Genomic DNA, 22,882 nt, shown 5'->3' with positions numbered 1-22,882 from the left:
GCTCGCTCCCAGGTTTGTTGGGCCCTTCCCCATCACAAAGATCATCAACCCTGTCACCGTGAAGGTGAGGCTCCCAAGGTCGATGCGGGTCCACCCTGCTTTTCATGTACGCCTACTCAAACCAGCCCGGGAGTCCCCTCTGGTCCCGCCTTCCAGGCCCCCTCCTCCCCCCCGGTTTGTGGATGGGGGCCCTGTCTTCGCTGTGAAGCGGCTGTTGTCGTCTCGTCGGAGGGGGAGGGGGTTTCAATATCTGGTGGACTGGGAGGGCTATGGGCCTGAGGAACGTTCATGGGTACCGTCTGCGTTTATCATGGATGATTCGCTCATTCGGGACTTCTACGTTGCGCATCCAGGGGCCCCAGGGCTGTCTGGGGCCGGCCGTTAAGGGGGGGGTACTGTCGTGTGTGTGTGTGTGTGTGTGTGTTCCAGGTTTTGTCTTCCCCTCCCTGTTTCACACACACCTGCTCCTGTGAGCATCTTCACCACCTGTGCCTCGTTCACCCTAATTACCTATTGTATTTAACCTCGTGTCTCATTCCCTCTCGTTGCCAGTTCGTTGTACCTTGTCGTCACGTTCCAGCATTCCTTGTCACAGACTCACAGTAAGACTTTGACCCTGTTCCGATTATCAACCTTGCCTCTTTGCCTCATGTTCTTGGATACTGTTGCCTTTCTTGGATTGCCTGCCTGTGTACCAACCTATGCCCGTCTATTAAACCTCTCTTTTTGGAAACTGTCCATTTGTTTGGCAATCGTGCATTTTTGGGTCCTATCCTCTGTTCCGTTCATGACACCCCCTTTCGGACTCGAAAGAGTCTGACACCAGGATTACAAAAATATGCCCGCGAGGTCATCGAGCATCTCAGGGGTATCCCCTGAAGACAAGAGTGGCATCATCTGGACGGGGTTATTAACATCTCTCTTTTCAATAGCTGCTGTAATGAGTCGCTGGCTAAGAGAGCGCAAGCAAGGAATGCAACAACATCCACATATTGTGAGAAAAGCAGCAAACACAGCAATAGAAATAAAAACAGAAGATACCAGAGCCTTATAACGTCCAAAAACACTCATCCAATTGTCCTAAATAGAAGTATCTACCCCTGAATGTTCTTTCATCTTTTTGTTTAATGTTCTGAGCCCTTCAATTGCAAAGGTTGGGCTGCCATCAGAAGCTGTGTTATTAGGAATAAAATTGCAAGTTAATACAATAAAAAGGGTTGTGATGTAACAACAAATTGAAACATTGTCCCACTTGCGCCATTGTTGGGTGGTGTTTTTTCAGGATCGTTGCTAGAGAGCGCTGTCAGCTTCTTCAGGACCTGGGGTTAGACTACCCGGTCCTAGGTTGAGTCACCGGGATTATTCTGCCCGTGTACCGTGATCTCAACCTTTGATGAGTGATGTCGTCACTGGGATGGTATCTGGTCTGGCGTTGACGTGCAGTCAGTACTTGTGGCAATGATGATCTGTCGGGATGGGGTCTTTGCTGGTCGTGTAGAGGTGAGGTGGTACCACGTGTCCCCCTTTCCTTGTGGGCGGACAGCAGACGATGTTCTCTCCGTCACTTCATGAGGACCTGTCCACCTGGGTTCAGACCACTTTCTTTTGATTACTTTCAACCATACAAATTCACTTTCATGCATTACCAAAGGAGCATCGGGTTGTTTTGCAGTTAGTTGCAAAAAAGCAAGCGTTAGTTGTTTGAGCTCCGGAGGGCCGGAAACATCTGTTGTCTCCAGTGCAGCTGTTGGAGCCGGAAACGGTCTGTTAGTATGACATTCAAATGGAGTCCAGCCTTTGGCTGAATTGAATGACATTCGTACATTCATCAAAGCCAAAGGAAGGGCTTGTAGCCAATTGAGATTTGAAGTAGCTAAAGCTTTGGCCAATTTTTCCTTAATGTTCCGATTCATTCTTTCTACTTGTCCTTGGGACTGTGGGTGATATACTGAACCAAATGTGTGTTTCAGTCCCAGGGCTTTTTCTACTTCCTGCAAATGTTTGTTTTTAAAATGGGTCCCATTATCAGACCTTATTTTATTTGGGAACCCATGAGATGGAATATAATGGTTAATCAAATGTTTAACCACTACGTTTGCCGTTTCTGTTTTGCAGGGATAGGCTTCAGGCCAACCGGAGAAGGAATCCACTATCACCAGTAGATACCTGTAACCGGACACACTTTCAATCATGTCTGTAAAATCCATCGGAACCACCTGCCCAGGTGCCGTCACGTCAGGATCGTGAGTTCCCTGGGGTGGTTTCGTGGTAGGCATGCTGTTATATCTGCTACAGACACTGCAATCCTGTAGTTCATTTTTAACAATTGCTCTCATGAAAGGATGCCACCAGGTGTGGAGTCGTCTCAGTGTTTCTTCCACGCCTACATGGCATGCTCCATGAGCTTCACTTATCAACAGTTTTAATTGCTTCTGAGGTAGTATACATTTTCCTCCTTTTCTCCAAACACCTTTCTCATCTCTCTCACCCCCTTTTGACTTCCACATACTCCTTTCCTCGGGACTACCTTGTTCCTGCCATATTTTAACTGTCTCTTCTGTTACTTCCTGTCTGTCTTTTAATTCTGTTTCACTTACAACTAGTTGTAAGGTGGGAAGATAACCAGCCGCTGCTTTCGCCGCTTTATCCGCTGCATCATTTCCTGCTGAAACAAAATCATCCTTTTTCGTGTGTCCTTTACATTTTAAGACTGCCACTGCTTTGGCCATCATTAATGCTTCTTTCAATTTTAATATTTCTTGATAATGTTTTATGGGGACTCCCGTTGCGGTCATAAAGTCATTTCTTTGCCATTCGGCCATGGCTGTATGTACTACTACATGAGCATATGCCGAGTCAGTGTAAATGTTGGTCGTTTTGTCTTGGGCCAGCTGGAGAGCAGCTGTTACTGCCGTTATCTCTGCTCTTTGGGCAGATTGTTGCCCTTTGAGTTTTTTTGCTTGTATGGTTACAAATCATGTATCAGTTAGTTTTGTTACAGCAAACCCTGACTGGAGCCCTTGTTCTCCTTTAAAAGAGCATCCGTCCGTGAATAGTATCAAGTCAGGATTTTGCAAGGGCATGTCATATAGATCTTCCCTAAGTGTGTTATCTGTTATGATTCGTTGGGTACAGCAATGAGGCTGTCCTTCAAAAAGCCCTTCAGCCATGTTAATGCCCTCGTGTGTAAAAAGGATATGTGGCTGTGTGAGTATTACCTAAATTTTCCTTTGTCTTCCTCCTGTCATGGTGAAAACATGGCTTGTCACGTACTGTACTGTACTGTGAGAGGTGCATACTGTCAATGGATGATGTAAGACAATGTGTGATGTTTTTTGAATGAGTCGAGCTAACGCAGACGCAAACGCCGCACATACTGGATGTCGCTTTTCGTATTTTTCAAGTGGCATAGAGGCATATAGACAAATTTGTCTTTCTCCTGATTCCCCCTTCTGATAAAGAGCAGCAGATACACTGCTGGTCTTTTCAGAAACATCCAGGAAAAACATTCTGTTGTAGTCAGGAATAGCCAATGCGGCAGCTGAGGACAAGCGGTGTTTGAGGTTTACAAAAGAGGTTTCCGCTTCGGTGGTCCAAGTGAGGATATGTGACAAATTTCTCATGCCTTCAATGTTAACCATTTGGCGAAGAGGATGTGTAAGTTCTGCAAAGTCCGGGACATGATGGCGTGAGTAGTTGCACAGTCCTAAGAAGGCAAGCATTTGTTTGACATTGACAGGTTTCGGATGGTGTAAGATGTCATCTTTGTGTGAGGGAGACATCCCTGTGCCTTTGCATGAAATAAGGCGTCCCAAAAAGGAAACTTGTGGCCTTGCAATTTGTAGTTTGCTTTTGGAGCACTTAAGTCCTACTGACGCTAGATGAGACAAGAGTTGCTGGGTGGCTTGAAGACATAAGGACTCGGAAGGGGCGACCAACAATATGTCATCTACATTTTGTATTAAGAGCACGCCTTCCGGAAGTTGAAGTGGTGATAAAAGTTGTCTGAGATGATCATTGAACAGTCCTGGTGACAGAACAAAGCCTTGTGGAAGTCTGGTGTAAGAATAGTATTCATTATTCCAAGTAAATGCAAAGTAGTGCTTCATAGATGGGTCAAGAGGAATGCAGAAAAATGCATTAGCCAGATCAATGCAAGTAAAATGGGTGTGAGACGGAGAGAGCTGAGACAGGGCTGAGTGCGGATTGGGTACCGGAAGTGTTGGTGTCAAGACCGCTGCATTTATTGCCCTAAGGTCATGTACCATTCAGAATTTTCCAGTATTTTTCTTTTCAACTGGTAGAATGGGTGTATTATACTCTGACTCACGTATTTTGCATAATACTCCTGCTTTTAGCAAGCCTTCAATGGTTTCTGTAATGCCAATTCGACCTGCTTCCTTCATTGGATACTGTGGTATCCAAATAGGATCAGGCTTCATTTTGAATTTCACCGGCTGTACTAGACACAATCCCACGTCTGTTGGCTCTGTAGACCACAGATGTAGAGGCAAAGACTGTACCATAGGATTGGCGAATTCACTGTCAGTTGTTTCTCATCCATGATGCCTGTCCAACAAGCAGTGCTCCAGGGTTGATGTTGGTGTATACGATCATGACTGTATCCAGTATGCATCGAGAGACCGAGAATATAGCAATGTGTCGTGAAAAGTTGGTTGCCAATCAATAGCCTGTGTGCAGCCTAGGACGAACGGACCCAAATCCTTTGCAGTATGCTGTGGTGATACCATCAGGGACACATGAGGATGACATGGTGGCACAGTGGGATCTGATGGATGAGTCATCATATACCATTTTTGTTGTTCAGGTGTTAGTGAAATTTAAAAAGCCACACCTGGTTTTCCCACGAACAGGTCACCCATTTGTAGTTCCCAGATGTTGCCTTCTACATTTTGGAAAGCCTCGCTTTAAACCTCATCTCCCGTCCTGTCATAGTACAGAGTGCAATGCATACAATCAGAAACCATATCATAGGGTCTGAGGTGACGAACCCATGGCGACCATTGAGTCCAAAAGGGCTCTGCTTCCGTCCATCCGGGTGAGTCAGTGTCCATTTTCGCCCAGTAGATGTCGGCGGTGGTACACGTCATGCTTGGTAGTTGTCGCTCTGAGTCCTGCATGTAGATTTTTGATGTGTCGTCACCGGAACAACAGTAGGTGTGTCCATCAGGAAACTGTAATATCAGTCCATCCGGGCTGCACAGAATTGTTGGAGGTGTTTTGATGAGAAGATCCCTTCCCAACAGGTTGACAGGGCAATTGGGTGCATACACAAACGAGTGTAAAAGAGTTTGTGTAAAACACTGAATATGTACGGGTGTAGTCATGTGCATGATGGTTTCTTCACCCAGGAATCCAACAAGTGAAATGCCTTTTGCAGTAAGTGAACTTTCAGGTGGTAATGTTATAACGGTTGAATGTCTGGCTCCCGTATCGACAATAAAAGGTAAAATAGTTCCTCCTACCGTCAGTCCAATCATTGGTTCCTGCAAACCGTGGCATGTGGATTCGGGGCCCCATCATTGCGGATACTGGCCCCCAGACGGTGGCAGGTGCTGTTGGTTTGACACTTGAGGGTAAGACTGCTGCTGCTGCGGCTGATATTGTTGAGTCATATCCTGCTGCTGTTGCTGTCCGTATCCCCTTCCTCTTTGCTGGCCATAAACCACGCCTGTTGAATCCTCTAGGCGGGCCACTTACTCCTCTGCCTCTGCCCTCCAGGGGACGCGCTCGGCAGTCTCTTGCCCAGTGTCCGTTACGAGCACAGTTGAAGCATTGATTTCTGCCAGCAAACGGAGCACCTCGACCCATGAATGGCCCCGTTTGATACATCATGCACTCAGAAACAACATTAGGTAGCGAAGCCCCAACGGAAGCCACAGGTGTGATTTTAATATTTTCTTCTTGTTTTTTGAGACTTTGTAGTTGCATTACAGCTAATTGTGATTCGGTGGTTCTGTGTTTCTCATGCTTTGACTCTTTTTCTTTTGCATGTCTCCTCAGGTGGTGTTTCAGATGTGACAACCAGCGAGCATGATCTGCTCCGGGAAGGTCCGGATTCGCCTCCATGGCTTGCATCACAGACTTGGGAACGCCCTTCAGCACTGCTGCTCTAAATACTTGAGAATACAGAGCAGAGTCAGTTGGCAAATGGCCTGTTTTTGAAGAATATTCGACAAGAGCGCGGTCAATATATGCCGCTGCTTCCTCATCTGTTCTAGGAGCAAATACTAAGTCGGAGATGACTAGATCAGGAATGGGAAACAACTCGTTTAGTGCAGTGAACAATGTTAAGTAATACTCTCTTGTGAGTGCCTCATTGTCCATTATACTTATCAGACCAGAATTCTTCATCAGTGTTTCTAGTTGGGAGAGGGGACACGCATGTGTCAACAATGCGCGCATGTCTCCTGCTGTTAAAATTTGTCCTGTGACAGCCCTTTGTACCGATCTCAGCCAGTTCTCTCCTCCATTCTGCATTGGCGGAGGTTTCTGCATCAAAACACTTAGATCAGAAGGAGAAAGAGGTTTATAAAACACGGCTCCAGTAGCCGGATCAACCTTGGCCAGCATTGGAGCTTGGACAACAGTTTGAGAGCGTGTCATTGGTCGCAGTGGAGTGGATTCAGCAAAAGGGGGCGCACTTCTATTTTCTTGTGTCTGTTGTAACAGGGAGTCCGGCCGGGTGTGCTCCTGACAAAATCTGCACTTGGCACCTTAAGTCAGCCACCTGATTTTGCAAATGTGCGATGTGATAAGTGTTTGCTACCGCATGGGGAAGTCCCTTCTGAGCTTCTTCTGCTGCTATCTCCTGTTCCCTTTGTCTGAATATTTTATCTCGTTCCGCGTTAGCACGTTGTAGTTCTGTTATTTCAGCGTTGACAGTTTTCTCAAAACGGGAGGCACGCGCTAATAGCTGCACTCTTACCTTTTGTGGCACTTCAGGGTGTCTATTTAAGTCCACCGTAAACGCTCCTATTTGGTTTAACTTTTTATATGGTTCTCCGCGCATGTTTGACACTTTTTTCCAGTCTTTCCTCGAGCATTTTAACTGAGGCTGTTACGCTTGCGGCCAAATTTTCTGCTGCGTGCTGAATCAGGGGTTCACGTTGTTTCGATCCCACCGAGTCAGTACTACCATTACAATCCACATCTAGAGTTCCTCTATTTACACATAAAATAGGGGCTTGTATGTTTTGCAGCATCTGTCTCGCATCTGCATATGGTGACTCAGTGAATGGGTGCACTGGCCCTTTTGTATCATTTATTTCCAATTTGCCACAATACGGCGGCGGGGGGGACAACGGCTGAGTCACACCCACCCCACTGTATTTTATTTCTTTTCTTGACTGTTTTAATGCACATCCCATTGCCAGCATTCTGGCTTTTTCCATTACTTTTTCTCTCTTTTTGTGATTTTCTCTTACCTTCCTGCCTTTAGTGGACAATTTACTCGTCTTCTCTATTTCCTTCTCTAACTGTTTTTTTTCTTTTTGAACACACTCTCGACTTCCTTCATGAGTGAAACTAAACAAGCAGCAGTTGATAATGCAGGAAACCAGCCATCCTCACAGCATTCATTCATCCATTTATGCAGTTGTTCTTTCTTTCCCTGTCTATCTTTCTCAGACAATCCTCCCACACATACATTACATGCAATTTTTACTTGCTCACTTAATAGTATTTTTTGACCATGGTCTGGAATGACACGCAAGTCGAACCATTCCAATTCTCGATTGAATTCCCCTTCCATTTTTCAGCTGTTTTTTCTTCTTAAGTACTTATTTTTTTGTGGATCCACAATATACCTGTATTTCTCATACTTCAAAGACACTTGCTTAATAGCCAAACAAAAGCGTCCGAACCTTAATTTCGCAGAAGTGTGATCGGCATTTGTTTGTTTGCTATATTGGAGGATAAACTAGACTTAAAACCGAAAGACTAGTAGACCAACTCATGATTGTCTTTGTTCGTTTTTTTCCGTTTGCTCAATTTTCCAATCTTCTAACTGGGAAAGACATGTGGAAATAAAACTGAGACTGTTTCAATAGTTGAAATTAGCTTGCGTTAGCTGAAACAGCATTGATTTTCCTCACATTAACCTCAAGGCTAGACAGCGGCTAGCAAAGTTACCATCATTACGGTAGTAAAAAAAAAATCCATCTTTTTTTTTTTTACGCGGCTGTAAGTTTAATTGTTGTTAATGTGCTCTATAAAGTTGAGTTGTACTTTTGATATTAAAATATTACGTTAAAACTAAGTAATGTGGTCTTCCGCTTTTCTAAGTTGTTTGAAAAAACAGCCAGTCTAAAAAAAAAACTTGTTTTTTTATCTCTCAAAGTTTAGGGGGGGTTGGGATTCATTTTAGGGCTATGTGACATTGTTGTTTTTTGTTCTCGGAAAGCATCAGAGTCAGAGGTCTGCCTGCATAGTGCAGCTTTGCTTTAAGAAACGTGGCCTTAGCTGGTTACCGCGAGGCTACCGGCTGGCGTCTCGTACACGAATGACACGCATGCGATTCCGGCTTCTTCCTACGTCAGTCGCCTCGCTTTCTGCACACTCGACGCCCCTGCCTAAACAGCCGCCATCCTCGGCGAGACATGTCTGAGGTGGAAAAAGCCCTGAGCTCGGCCCCGGAGCCAGCCGCTGCGATCCTGGACGCACTGAACGCCACCGAATCCAACGGGACGAACGCGCTCAACGCGACCGCCAAATTCGTGGCCACGCCGGAGGGCACGGCACTGGCGTACGGCAGCCTGGTGCTCATGGCACTGGTGCCCATATTCTTCGGAGCCTTGCGCTCCGTGGCCTGCTCCAAGTCGAAGGTAAGACTGCGTTAGCTGGGGCTAGCTGAGCGCACCGTCGACTTCGCTCGTAAGCCCACGTCACCAATTGTGCTTTGAAACATAACGTATGTGTTATTATGTTCGGTGTTGTTGAATTTCGTTTGTTGATCTGACTTTCTTCAAGCAGGCACAAGTTGTGGTTGGACGGCTGTTGAGGTCATTTTATTGTTTGTTTATATCCTACGAAAGTGAGGTGAACATAGGCCGTCGGACATGTCCTCTAATTTGTATTATTGTTGTTACACGTCCGATTTATTCGTTCGTTGGGGTGCTCACTGGGAGCGAGAGTGACGTGTACCTAATGAGGGCAGTTTAAAGGGACAGTCTCATACCCTTTGTCAGTATTAATTTTGACCAAACAAACAAAAAAAAGTTTGATTTAGTTTCAGTCAATGTCTTTTGACTAAAATGAAATTCAGATTAAGTCATCATTTTGACGTTTAAATTGTTTGTCTTGTTTTCGTTGACGAAGTACCGTGAGATTATAGATTATATATTATTATATGCGATGTAAACTCCAGTAAATTTAGCAGGTGTGCAGCAGTTGGCTGGCATCGTTAGGCCTATTATAGGGGGGCTGAAGCTCCCTAAAGGATTTGTTGTTTAAAAACACAGGAACAGAGGAAATAATAATTAATAATGACTCCTCCACCCCCCCGCGACCCTAGTGAGGAGAAGCGGCTCAGAAAATGGATGGATGGATGGACTCCTCCACCCATATTGAACTGTAGGAATCAGGACAGATGACTAGAGAGAGTAACAAGGTGCGACATCTACTTGAAATGTGAGTCTACAGGATCTCACAGAATAAAGTCCTTTGTGATGCAGTCCAGGAATCATATGGATCTCAATATGGACATAAAATATGAAACATTTCTGTCAAGGTGTATGACTTCTTGAAATTGTATTTTGGAGAGTAAGGATTAGAAAGCGGAGAGAGCCAAGAGATAAATATAAGCAAAATTAACCTGTCCCAGGTATTTTCAAGACTGCATTAATATTAATTTATTTCATTTCAACATAATTGAGTAATATTTTCCTCCCATCATTTTACTCACATATGCATCCAAATTATAATCTCTGCGATTTCAAAAGTATCTCCGAGCAAATACTTAGTTTTGGGAGCCTAAATCATGTCATTCTTCTATATTGATCAGTTGTTAATTGTGTTTCAGTGTGTCTTGACGGGCCGGGTGTATCCCGCCTCCTGCCCGATGATAGCTGGGATAGGCTCCAGCACTCCCGCGACCTTTGTGAGGATAGGTGGCTCAGAAATTGGATGGATGGATGGATGGATGTGTCTTGAAGGGGTGAGACGGTGGAAATTGATTAGCACATCTGCCTTACAGTTCTGAGGACCCGGGTTCCAATCCGGCCTCGCCTGTGTGGAGTTTGCATGTTCTCCCTATGCCTACCTGGGTTTTCTCCGGATACTCCAGTTTCCTCCCACATCCCAAAAACATGCATGGTAGGTTGATTGAAGACTCTGAATTGTCCGTAGATGTGAATGTGAGTGGGAATTGTTGTTTGTTTCTAAGTGCCCTGCGATTGGCTGGCGAACAGTTCAGGGTGTACCCCGCTTCTTGCCTGAAGTCAGCTGGAATAGGCTGCAGCATGTCTGTGACCCTAGTGAGGATAAGCGGTACGGAACATGAATGAATGAATGTCTTGAAGGGGAAGAATTCAGTCTTGCACTATTGTCAATTGAAAAAGACACCCTTCAGCATCTGAGTCATAAGAGAGTGATGGACCGATTTGCCACCCTTAACTCATTCACTGGCAGCCGTTTCCTGAGCAGGGAACCCCCAGACTGCCAGACATTTTCGAGCAATTTCACTCATTTTTCAACCTCCACAGAATATTGGTTACTATGACTATGTAAACGCCAAACCCACCAAAAGAACAGTCACTCTCTTCTTACATCAGAAAAAAGGTTGTCTCTAGCTTATACCGTTCTTTTGTAATCAGAATCAAATATAGGCTAGTTTCAGCCAAATCTGTTTCTGAAGGAAAACAGCTGAGAAAACAGCCCTTTTTGTGAAAGCAGACATCAAGCAGAACAATGACTTTGACACCAATATTTTTTGTCTTTTGTGAAAATCTCAAAACATCTGAATATAAAACAACTCTGCGAAATACCTTTGGCAGAAAAATAATTTATTTACAAGTATAACTATGTACAGAATTAGAATCACCTTGTATTGTCATGAACATGCATGCATGTACATGAAATTTGTTCTCTGCATTTAACCCATCACAGTGAACACATACACATGTTAGTGGAACACACTGGAGAAGGGGGCAGCTGAAGCGCCCGGGGAGTATTTCCGGGTATTAGTGTCTTCCTCAAGGACACCACAGCCGTGAGTCCGGGGGATGTTGGCAGGTGGTAAATTCAGAATTTACATTGGACAAAAATGCATGGACGAATGGGGCTCCCACAGCTGCGCTTTCTTCCTCCTCATGTTCCTCTACCATTTGCTCAATAGTCCAGGTTTATATTGCCTTGCGTATAAAATCTGGATTTTGTTCTTTGGTGACAGTGAATTGGATCTTGTGTGGTTGTCATTGTCCTTGAAACCAGTCCCTACTTCTGCTCGAAGCACAACCTGTGCCGTTTAGAAATATAACTATTACTATAAAAATACTTTGTTGAAATTGGTATAGTGGGATGTGGAGGGAAAAAAAGCTTTCAATAACCTTTTTTGTTTGCAATGCGTATTGGAATGGGAGTCAAAACGTCTTCTGGATGCATAACATGTAAGTTTAAAAAAACAACAACATACAATTACTTTTTATTGATGACGTGTTTTGCAAGGGTAAAAAAAAAAGACTTCATCAAAATCCTAAAAGATGTTCGACTCGCGTGTGTTCCATTACTGTAAGATCGATGAGCTGGAAATGGAAAATTGAGATCAGTACTGGCGCCAGATGTTACATTGTAATGTGAACTGGTGGGACTAAATTATGTTGACGTAACAAGGATTGAAGGAGAGTATTTGATCGCTAAATGTAGCTAACGCTAGCTGTAAACAAGTTACCTTCATGTCCATTATCATCCAGAGGATCTCAGGATGAAGCTTGGCTGCTTCCAGGCAATCCAGAGGGAGTTCACTCATCTGACGATTCCGGATTCCATTTACTCAAATCCTGGTCGGCAGACGATCAGCTGGCAAGCTGCCGAGAGCCTCTTGTGATATGGCCCGGCATTTTCGGCGATAGCTTTGCCGCAAAGGTTTTGGCTCGGAGCGTCATCCTTCATTCCACCGCCAGATCCGGGCCACCATCTCATTTTATTTGCCCTGCAAAAGCAAATCAAAACTGCTAATAGTGTTCCAATGTAATGATGTTGAGATATTGCAAGCATTTTTGTTTCCAATCCCGCTTTGAAAAGAAATGGAGTAGTTAATTGACAACTCTAAATTGCCTGTAGGTGTGAATGTGAGTGTGAATGGTTGTTTGTTTGTATGTGCCCTGCGATTGGCTGGCAACCAGTTCAGGGTGTACCTCGCCTCCTGCCCGATGACAGCTGGGATAGGCTCCAGCACGCCCGCGACCCTAGTGAGGATAAGCGGCTCAGAAAATGGATGGATGGATAGTTAATGGATGGATAGTTAAAAACATGTTTTTAGAGATATATATTTTAGAGATATACACAATTTGTTGTGTATATCTAATTATATGAGGTGATAATTCCTTCATACGTGTTCACAGTCATAACGGCCCTCCGACGGGTTCACATACGGGTTCACATACGGGTTCACAGTCATAACGGCCCTCCGACGGAAGTCATAAATACGATGTGGCCCGTGACGAAAATGACGTTGATACCCCTGATCTAAGGCATCATTCCTGTCGGTCGCAGGAATATTTTTCTTGCCTTGGCGCAATACATTTCTAGTACCGAAAGCTTTTTTTAGATTTTTTTTTTTCATTTTGTCTTCTCTTTTCCGCTATTATTCTTGCATCTTCTCATTGTCTCCTCGTCCCCGCCTCCTCCTCCTTCCTCTGAGGGAGAGACGTTCACCTCAAGGCATTGTTTCCCTCTACAGGGTGTGATTTCTCTTTGCAGTTATCCAGAGGCTTGACGATCACACATGAACTGCACAAGACCCTCCCCCACCCAGCCCCGTTAAAAACCGCTGTTGACATCTTTAGGCGGCATTGGCAGGGAATAGCTCAATTCTGAATTACATCTTTGCATGGCATTGGCACCGAATTAGTTAAAAACAGATGGCATTCAATGAAACTTCCACCCACCAAGTAGCTGGTGATTGCGGCTATTTGATTTTGATTACATTAACTCCTCAAAGGGAAATGTTTCTGCAATTTTTTGTTAATTTAATATGATGGGCCTGGCTGACTTTGTGATAACACTTTGACTTTTTGTCATAGTTTTGTATCCACTCTAATAATGTGTAGATATTTTTTTCTTTTGTGGGCTCTAAACATACTTCCTGTGTTTGTGTACTGGATTAAAAAACAGACTGAAAAAACAGTACGAATCTAATGGTGGCCTTGAACTTTTACCCAGTATTGTATTGTTTTAAAATATCTCCAAAAACGTTGCAAAGCAATTTCTCAGTCTTCATTAGCTGTTTGTGAAATACACATTCGCTCACATCCTGTGCTTCTCATTCTACAATGAAGTTGGGACGTTGTGTGTTAAACAAATAAAAACAGAGTACAATGATTTGCAAGTCATGTTCAACCTATATTTAATTGAATACACTACAAAGATATTTAATGTTCAAACTGATTAACTTTATTGTTTTTAGCAAATAATCATGAACGTAGACTTTTATGGCTGTAATACGTTCCAAAAAAGCTGGGGCAGGTGGCAAAAAAGACTGAGAAAGTTGAGGAATGCTCATCAAACACTTGTTTGGAATATCCCACAGGTGAACAGGGTAATTGGGAACAGGTGGGTGCCATGATTGGGTATAAAAGGAGCTTCCCTGAATTGCTCAGTCATTCACAAGCAAAGCTGGGGTGAGGTTCACCTCTCTGTGAACAAGTGTGTGAGAAAATAGTCGAACAGTTTAAGGACAATGTTCCTCAACGTACAATTGCAAGGAATTTAGGGATTTCATCATCTACGGTCCATAATATCAACAAAAGGTTCAGAGAATCTGGAGAAATCACTGCATGTAAGCGGCAAGGCCGAAAACCAACATTGAATGCCCATGACCTTCGATCCCTCAGGCGGCACTGCATCAAAAACTGACATCAATGTGTAAAGGATATCACCACATGGGCTCAGGAACACTTCAGAAAACCAATGTCAGTAAATACAGTTCGGCGCTTCATCCGCAAGTGCAACTTGAAACTCTACTATGCAAAGCAAAAGCCATTTATCAACAACACCCAGAAACGGTGCCGGCTTTTCTGGGCCCGAGCTCCTCTAAGATGGAGTGATGCAAAGTGGAAACATGTTCTGTGGTCCGAAAAGTCCACATTTCAAATTGTAACTTACACATCTGTGAAGGCACCATTAATGCTGAAAGGTACATACAGGTTTTGGAGAAACATATGCTGCCATCCAAGCAAAATTTTTTTCTTGGCCGCCCCTGCTTATTTCAGCAAGACAATGCCAAACCACATTCTGCACGTGTTACAACAGCGTGGCTTCATGGTAAAAGAGTGCGGGTACTAGACTGGCCTGCCTGCAGTCTAGACCTGTCGCCCATTTGAAAATGTGTGATGCATTATGAAGCGTAAAATACGACAACAGAGACCCTGGACTGTCGAACATCTGAACCTGCACATCAAGCAAGAATGGGAAAGAATTCCTCCGACAAAGCTTCAACAATTAGTGTCCTCAGTTCCCAAACGTTTATTGAATGTTGTTAAAAGAAAGGTGATGTAACACAGTGGTAAACATGACACTTTCGCAGCTTTTTTGGAACGTGTTGCAGCCATAAAATTCTAAGTTAATGATTATTTGCTAAAAACAATAATGTTTATCAGTTTGAACATTAAATATCTTGTCTTTGTAGTGTATTAAATTAAATATAGGTTGAACATGATTTCCAAATCATTGTATTCTGTTTTTATTTAACACAACGTCCCAACTTAATTGGAATTGGGGTTGTAAGATACTTTGTATATATATATTGCCAAAGTTGCTATTGACAAAGTTTCACCAGATGTTGGGAACAACCCAAGTAATCCATACATACAAAGAAAGTAAAACAAATAAGTTCAGAAATTAAGTTGTGTGTAAAAATGTGAAATGACACAGAGAAAAAGTATTGAGCACATGAAGAAAGGGAGGTGCAAAATGGAATGGAAAGCCAACACAACACCTGAAATCTATCAATAATCAAACAGCAATCCAGCTCCTTGTCAGTGCAAATGAATATCAGCTGGTTCAGTCCTAATTGATGGCTGACAAAAAGGTCTCATTGCCAAGGTGTGAGTTAAAGACACATCTCATGATGAGTAAGAGCAGAGAGCTGTCTCAAGACCATCGCAAACTAACTATTGCAAAACATAACGATGGCATTGGTTACAGGTGCATATCTAATCTAATGGTGCATATCTAATCTAATGTTCCAGTGAGCACGGTTGTGGCCGTAATACGCAAGTGGAAAGCCAATCATACCACCATAAATTTGCCTCGACCAGGTGCTCCTCACAAGATTTCTGACAGAGGAGTGGAAAGAATAATCAGAAGAGTTGTGCCAAGAGCCAAGGAACAACTGTGGAGAGCTTCAAAAAGACCTGGAATTGGCAAGTACTGTTGGCACAAGGAAAACGGTGAGTAATGCACTACGCCGCCATGGTTTGTGTGCACGCGCATCACGCAAGACCCCATTGCTGAGGGGGGGGGGGGGGGGGAAGAAATAGCATGTCAAAGCTTGTTAAAAGTTTGGTGAACATTTGGACAAGCCAGTTAAATACTGGGAGAATATGGTCTGGTCTGATGAGAGCAAAATTGCACTCTTTGGATGCTATAATGCTCACCACGTTTGGTGGAGAAATGCCACTGCACATCAAGCTAAAAACACCATACCGACAATGAAGTTCGGAGGTGGGAACATGATGGTGTGGGGCTGCTTTTTGGTAAATAGTACTGGTAAACTTCACTTTATTGAAGGATGGATAAATGGGCAGATGTACTGAGACATTGACAAAAATCTGCTGCCTTCTACGAGGATGATGAAAATGAAACGAGGGTGGACATTTCAGCAGGAAGATGATCCAAAACATACTGTCAAGGAAACTCAATTGTTTTCAAAGAAAAAAAATAAAGCTGCTTGAATGACCCAGCCAATCACCTGACTTGAATCCAATTGAAAATCTATGGAAAGAAGTGAAATTCAAGGTCAACAAAAGAAGCTCACGCAACTGTCAAGATTTGAAGACTGGTTGTGTGGAGGAATTGGTCAAAATCACACCAGAGCAATGCATGCGACTAGTTTCTCCATATAGGAGGTGTCTTGAAGCTTTCATTGCAAATGAAGGCTTTTGTACAAAGTATTAAATAAATACCAGTTGATGTGTTCAATACTTTTTCCCTATGTCATATCACATTACATCTTCATTTCTGATCTTATTTGTTCTACTTTCTTTGTATGTATGGATTACTTGTGTTGTTCCCAACATCTGGTGAAATTTTCATTTCCATGGCACCTTTGGAAATATATTTGAGAAAAATGTTGTCATATTAAATACTTATTTCAGCCGCTGTGTATAATTTTAAAAGGCAATGGAAACAAAATGCATGTTCAGATAAAAACAAAGCATGACAAAAGACATGCATGTGTTCATATGTACTATATGTATGTTGTTTTTCGACTTCATAAATGCTGTACTTAAATTAACGTAATGGCAGCATAACTAATTTATCAACTTCCATGGGGGTTTGGATTAAGGGAAAAATGTGACATTTGAAATAAAATGTTTCTTTAACAAATGAGGAGAACTTGATTTTTGCTAACAATGTAGTTGTTTTCAAAACAAAACATGAAGCACTGTACATAAAATTACAACAATAAGAGAGAACAATAATCAGCCACAGTAGGTACGAGGAAAAACGGACCCATTTATTATTAACCAATGTGTTTCATCAAGTAACTTTAAACATAGGAATGTGCTACATTTGAATTAATAAATAACAAATCCTGAAAAAATAACTTAAATAAAACCGATAATGACAAAACATTTTTAAATTACAACATAACCACTGCTTAACTTAAACAAGCATATTCTACATTTTAATAGATTTTAAAAAGTATTACAAAAATAACCTCAATAAATAATGAATACAAATTGTACTTTAAAGTGCAAAATAACAATTCAAGTTCAATTACATTTTTATTTTATTTTTTTATTTTTATTTTTTTTTACTGTCAGTATAAGGTGGTTTGGTTTCTCCACGTACGGCAATGCATCTGAGGTATAGTTTCATTCGCTGTTCCTGCTCTGCATGTCTTGACCTGTGAAGGGTAGTATCGTGCACGCAATGAGAAACACACTTGCAGTAACAAAGAAAGTTGGAAGTAATGATTTTCATTAGCTCGTCAGTGGTGTTTTTCATTCAGAGTGTGGTAACTGAGCAAGCAAATATTTCTGAACAAAAATGAAGACGCGAGGTCTGATGTATTTGAACAATAAATAGGTGTAATTCTTTTGTGTGTTTAGTTTTAGAGTGAATTTTAACTGCGGAGTGTCAATAAACAACTTTAAGCATGCAACATTCACTCTTCTTGCTATGTTAGAAACTTAGTAACCTGTTGTTGTGATCACGTGGGCTCTGCATGCCATACGGGTGCTGCTGGATAGAAGTGCTGGAGCAGAGCATGTAATGAACTGCTTGTTTGAGTGGTAAAGTTGGAGATTTTAGATCCAGTCCGATCTGATACTCGTTTTGTTGCTGACATCGGACCGATTTCCGATCTCAAAGATTGGATCGGGACACCCCTTCTTCTTGTTAGTCCTTTCGCGGTGTAATCTTAAACTCAAAAGGTCCTGAAGACTGTAGGCTTTGCCCAACATGGAGTGGCATTTTTAAGCAAAAATGCACACAAATGCAGACAAAAACAGCACAGAGTGCGCTGTGATGAGACGCCGTTACGCCGGCTGGAGCAGCGTCACTGGCGTGGGGAAGAATCGAAAGGATCCTAGCCTGCAGGCCACTTCCAGCAGCAGCAATTTTGACTGGCCTGTGGGATCAATTTGAAGGCAGCATGACATTGCCCCGCACAATGGCATTGGTAAAAAAATTATATTACTATAGACTGTTTTTGGTGGTGTTAGTAAAGTATTTTTTTTTTTTTTTTTTACTACTACTATTTTTTTACTTTTTGCACAATTGTCAAAAAAAAAAAATTACAAAATGTACCGGCATTACCAGATAACTAGCAAACCTTTATTGCTCAGTGACTGTTTTTTGGGTCAATGTCTTTATGTCTCAAAAGTGTTCTCTGTCAATTGACTGTTGTCGTACTAGACCGGCTCCAATTACCGGAGACAAATTCCTTGTGTGTTTTTTGGACATACTTGGCAAATAAAGATGATTCTGAGTCTGATTTTGGTGAAAATATCAATGACCGTCTCAAGCAGCAGCTGCTGCTGACATCCCCATTAGCTTGTACCGTAAGCAGTTTGCTAATATTCCTTGGCTCCACATATAATCAACAGTGCAAATGATACATTAGTGCAGCACGGGGTACATCAATACAGTAGTTACACATGATTCATTGATATAGTGGCTACTCAAAAGACATGCTACAGAGTCGAACGAGTAAAAAACATTAACACAAAAGACACCAGTTAATTGAAGCTATGAAATCAAATACAGTTAAAACAAAACAAAAAAAATAATAATTTAATCCTCAAGCAATACCTCTCAGATGAAAAGAGTATCAAGTGGATATAATAAAACCAAATGGTTGGCATGCCAAACTCGCAGCCCGGGCATCACATCCAGCTCGCCACATCATTTTATGTGGGTGGCGAAAGCAAATCATTTGCGCCAACTTCCATGATTTTTTTTATCAAATCTGTACCAAACTTTCACATCGTATTATGTAATAAATAATGTTGCTATACTGCAAGCATTATTATTATTATTTTTTTTTTAACCAAACCCATTTTTACAGTAACTTGAACAAAAGTTGAACAAACTGTTATCCTTGACTTGTGGTTTGAAAGCTAGTTATCCATCATTTTGTTGTGTGTGTATATAATATCACGCGATGAAACATGTATATGGTTTCACAGTCATAACGGCCCTCTGATAAAATGATACTATAGCTGAAGCCACTCAGGAAAAACTGTATTACCATGTCAGAATTGGATAGTTGACCAAAAAACTGTAGAGAAAACGAACCAGCAGCTGAAACCATCAAGCATCTGACTTTTTCGAAGTCTGTTAGCTAATTTGCAGCAAATAATCAGTTGCTCACTTCAGTCAGGTGAGTTTCCTGAAGCTCTTAAAGTAGCTGGCATTAAGCCTCTGCCATAAAATAGAACGCTGGATGCTACCACGTTAGCAAGCTATAGACCCATCTCAAATCTCCCTTTCATAGCCAAGATTGTTGAGAGAGTTGTTTTTAATCAACTCAGAAATTTATTGAACTTGGACTTTTTGACAAATTTCAATCAGATTTCCGAACTCATCACATTACAGAAGATGCACTTATCAAAGTGCTAAATGATATAAGGTTGAATACTGACTTGGGAAAGCTGTCAATTCTGGTCTTGTTGGATCTGAGTGTGGCTTTTGATACGGTAAATTATAATATACTGCTGAACAGGTTGGAAACGTGGGTAGGACTAAATGGAACAGTCCTTAAATGGTTCAGGTCCTACCTGGAGGAAAGGAGTTATTTTTTTAACCATTGGAAGTGTTCAATCTCATCAAATGGCAATGACCTATTGAGTTTCTTGGACCCCTCCTGTTCAGCCTGTTAATGTTACCCTTGGGTCAAATTCTTCAGAACTTTAATTTTCACTATCATAGCTATGCAGATGACACACAGTTATATCGAGCACAGTCTCCAGATGATTATAGTCCAATTGAGGTGTTGTGTCACTGTCTAAAACAAATGACTGGATGAGCCATTTTTTTCTTCAATTAAACCACAACAACACAGAGTTTTTGGCTATAAAGAAAAATGATTACTGCTAGTAAATACCTGGTGTCACGCTCTTTAAAAACCAAAGAGCAAGTCTGAAACCTTGGTGTACTAATAGATTCCGGCCGGACTTTCAACAGTCATATCAAATAAATTACTAAAACTGCCTTTGACCATCTGAAAAACATGCCCAAACGTAACATCTGTATATTTATTAGGTTTTTCGTCTGAAGGTTGGGGGTTCGAAATTAAAAAAATTAAGTTTTTCAGACGACAGTTCAAATTTATCTTATCGGCTAAGAATGTCAGTAAGGCCCCTGTGTTCCTTTTTCAACCCATATTCTACAAGTCTTGTAATTTGTAATCTGTATATACCGCTTGTGGAAAGCCACTATATCATATCATCTTGACCTAATGACAAATGTGCACAAGTTAGTATGTATCGCTTCATATGTCAACCCAAATAGGTGAATGTTCCATAATGAGTTCATAATTATTGACATTAAATGTATGTGGAACAATCGTAATATGTATCACCATGATAATGCCAATATCGGTGCTGTGTTTGCAGCATCTTGAATTGGCTCTAAGTGAATCTATAAATTCAGATTTTTGTGGCAATCAATTATCTGTCAGACGTAATAATGCAACGTGTGATGCGAATTGTGCTGCTAAGCACAACACTAAAACAATCCACTGTCTTTATACTCCAGAGCACAAAACAAGACAAAACCAAAAACTAAACAAAAAAGAAGAAAAGAAAAACAAACAACTTCAGACCAAGCCAAAACCAACAAAACAAGAAGAAGAGAAGAAAACAAAAAGAAACTACTCCAGACATCACCCCCCCCCCAACTCCCCTTTTGATAAAGTGACACATCCCACCCATGCTCACGTTAGCAAAAATACAAAAAACAAAAAAAAAACATTCTCGACAACTAAAAAGCGGTTAATACCGGATGGAATTTGGCCCAATGGGTATCGACTTCAATAAAGGACAAATACTGTGAACAGCATCCATGCAAAGTGGATGTTGGCAGTGTTGACAGATGAGCAGTTTAGGTTCAATTGAATCGGCGGATACTTCCTGATTAACCCTATATTTGCTAGTAACCCAAACGGTGGGATTTGACTTGGGACTCGAGAAATGTCAAGGAAGCGGAATGTGAAAATCATTTAAGTAAAATTGTTTTACCTCATTAATGTACACACGGCACCCCATATTGACAGAAAAAAAAACGTATTTGCTGATTTATTAAAAAATAAAAACTGAAATATCACACAGCCATAAGTTTTCAGACCCTTACATATTTAATTCGGTGCTGTCCATTTCTTCTGTTCAACCTTGAGATGGTTCTACACCTTCATTGGAGTCCAGCTTTGTTTGATTACACTGATTGGACTTGATTAGGAAAGCCACACACCTGTCTATAAAAGACCTTACAGCTCACAGTGCATTTCAGAGCAAATGAGAATCATGAGGTCAAAGGAACTGCCTGAAGAGCTCAGACAGAATTGTGGCAAGGCACAGGTCTGGCCAAGGTTACAAAAACGTTTCTGCTGCACTTAAGGTTCGTAAGAGCAGAATGGTCTCCATAATCCTGAAATGGAAGACGTTTGGGATGATCAGAATGCTTCCTAGAGCTGGCCATGCGGCCAAACTGAGCAAGAGGAGGGAGAAGAGCCTTGGTGAGAGAGGTAAAGAAGAACCCAAAGATCACTGTGGCTGAGCTCCAGAGATGCAGTCGGGAGATGGGAGAAAGTTCTAGACAGTCAACCATCACTGCAGCCCTCCACCAGTCGGGGCTTTATGGCAGAGTGGCCCGACGGAAGCCTCTCCTCAGTGACACATGAAAGCCCGCATGGAGTTTGCTTAAAAAAAACACAAAAAGAAACACCTGAAGAACTCCAAGATGGTGAGAAATAAGATCCTCTGGTCTGATGAGACCAAGATAGAAATTGTTGGCCTTAATTCTAAGTGGCATGTTTGGAGAAAACCAGGCACTGCTCATCACCTGTCCAATATAGTCCCAACAGTGAAGCACTGTTAACTCTGTGAGTGCAAACAAATTGTGTGTCAAAACATTTTGCTTTTCACATTTGTTAATTTATTCATGTCAGTGGAATTAACCATGAATTTAACCAGAATTTTGATTTATCTAGTACCAAAAAACTCAACAACCTTTATTTAAAATTTTCAATCATTAATTAAAAATATGCATTTTCAATGTTTTGTCCCAGAACAAATATCCACCAGTGAATAGTTTCTCGAAACCTTGAAAAATTACAAATCATCCTCCATTTCGGGTCTTCTTCCAGATTGCACTCTTCTTGATCTTTGTCATAGGGTGAGGCCACTGTGGAACCTAGCTCGCGACCACAACCTGACAATCCTCCCCTTGGCCAACTTGGACAGATCAGACCACAGGCGATACACAGTTATCAGTAACTTGCCCTACACACAGTTTTGTCAGAAAGCTTCTGTCCCTGTTCACATCTAAATCTAGCAGTCAACCACATTTGACAGTTTTAACTAAAAGTTCTAAATCCTTGACTAATTCAATTTTTTTGTTCTTTCTCAACCAACTTTTTTATTTTTATATTTTTATTTTTTTTTAGTTGTACACAGGCTCCGTGTTGCTGGGAAACCACATTACTTTATCCACATCTCCACGCATTCCACATTTCTCTTGATGTACAGTTACCCTTGCCACTGGCACTAACACAGTCCCATACCATCACAGATGCTGGCTTTTGAAATTTGCGTCCATAACATTCCTCTTTGGCCCGGAGGACACGATGTCAACAATTTCTAAAAACAGTTTTAAATGTGGACTCGTCGGACCACAGAACACTTTTCCACTTTTCATCAGTGCATCTTAGATGAGCTGGGTGTTGTTGATAAATGGATTTTGCTTTGCATAGTAG

The 22,882-nt window shown here is 41.9% G+C and overlaps 2 protein-coding genes across 4 annotated transcripts in view; one reads left to right on the top strand and one right to left on the bottom strand.

Annotated features, from left to right (window-relative positions):
- Nucleotides 1-1,406: 1,406 nt before the first annotated feature.
- On the bottom strand, nt 1,407-3,170 carry LOC133414171 (uncharacterized protein K02A2.6-like). Its single transcript, XM_061699351.1, has 2 exons — nt 3,134-3,170; nt 1,407-2,959 (listed from the first exon to the last, which is right to left on the bottom strand). Exons 1-2 carry the CDS (start codon nt 3,168-3,170, stop codon nt 1,407-1,409), a joined length of 1,590 nt encoding a protein of 529 aa, XP_061555335.1.
- Nucleotides 3,171-8,386: 5,216 nt separating this feature from the next.
- hm13 (histocompatibility (minor) 13) overlaps nt 8,387-22,882 on the top strand; it is a 41,267-nt gene continuing 26,771 nt past the window's right edge. The window contains exon 1 of one of the 3 annotated variants that reach the window (XM_061693978.1): nt 8,387-8,846. In XM_061693978.1, the coding sequence (XP_061549962.1) occupies nt 8,622-8,846 (225 nt within the window). In that variant the 5' untranslated portion in view covers nt 8,387-8,621. The remainder of the gene's footprint in view (nt 8,847-22,882) is intronic. The other 2 variants (XM_061693960.1, XM_061693969.1) reach the window with 2 other exon arrangements.

This window comes from Phycodurus eques, chromosome 1 (assembly GCF_024500275.1).
Source record: "Phycodurus eques isolate BA_2022a chromosome 1, UOR_Pequ_1.1, whole genome shotgun sequence".
NCBI classification, from domain to species: domain Eukaryota; kingdom Metazoa; phylum Chordata; class Actinopteri; order Syngnathiformes; family Syngnathidae; genus Phycodurus; species Phycodurus eques.
Note: the sequence above shows the minus strand (reverse complement) of the source record. Positions and strands in the feature narration are given on the sequence as shown.

Coding starts and splice junctions, on each gene's coding strand:
- LOC133414171 (XM_061699351.1), bottom strand. CDS start 3,170: ATGGCTGAAGGGCTTTTTGAAGGACAGCCTCATTGCT. Junction 2,960..3,133: donor TGAAGGACAGCCTCATTGCT/GTACCCAACGAA, acceptor TAACCATACAAG/CAAAAAAACTCAAAGGGCAA.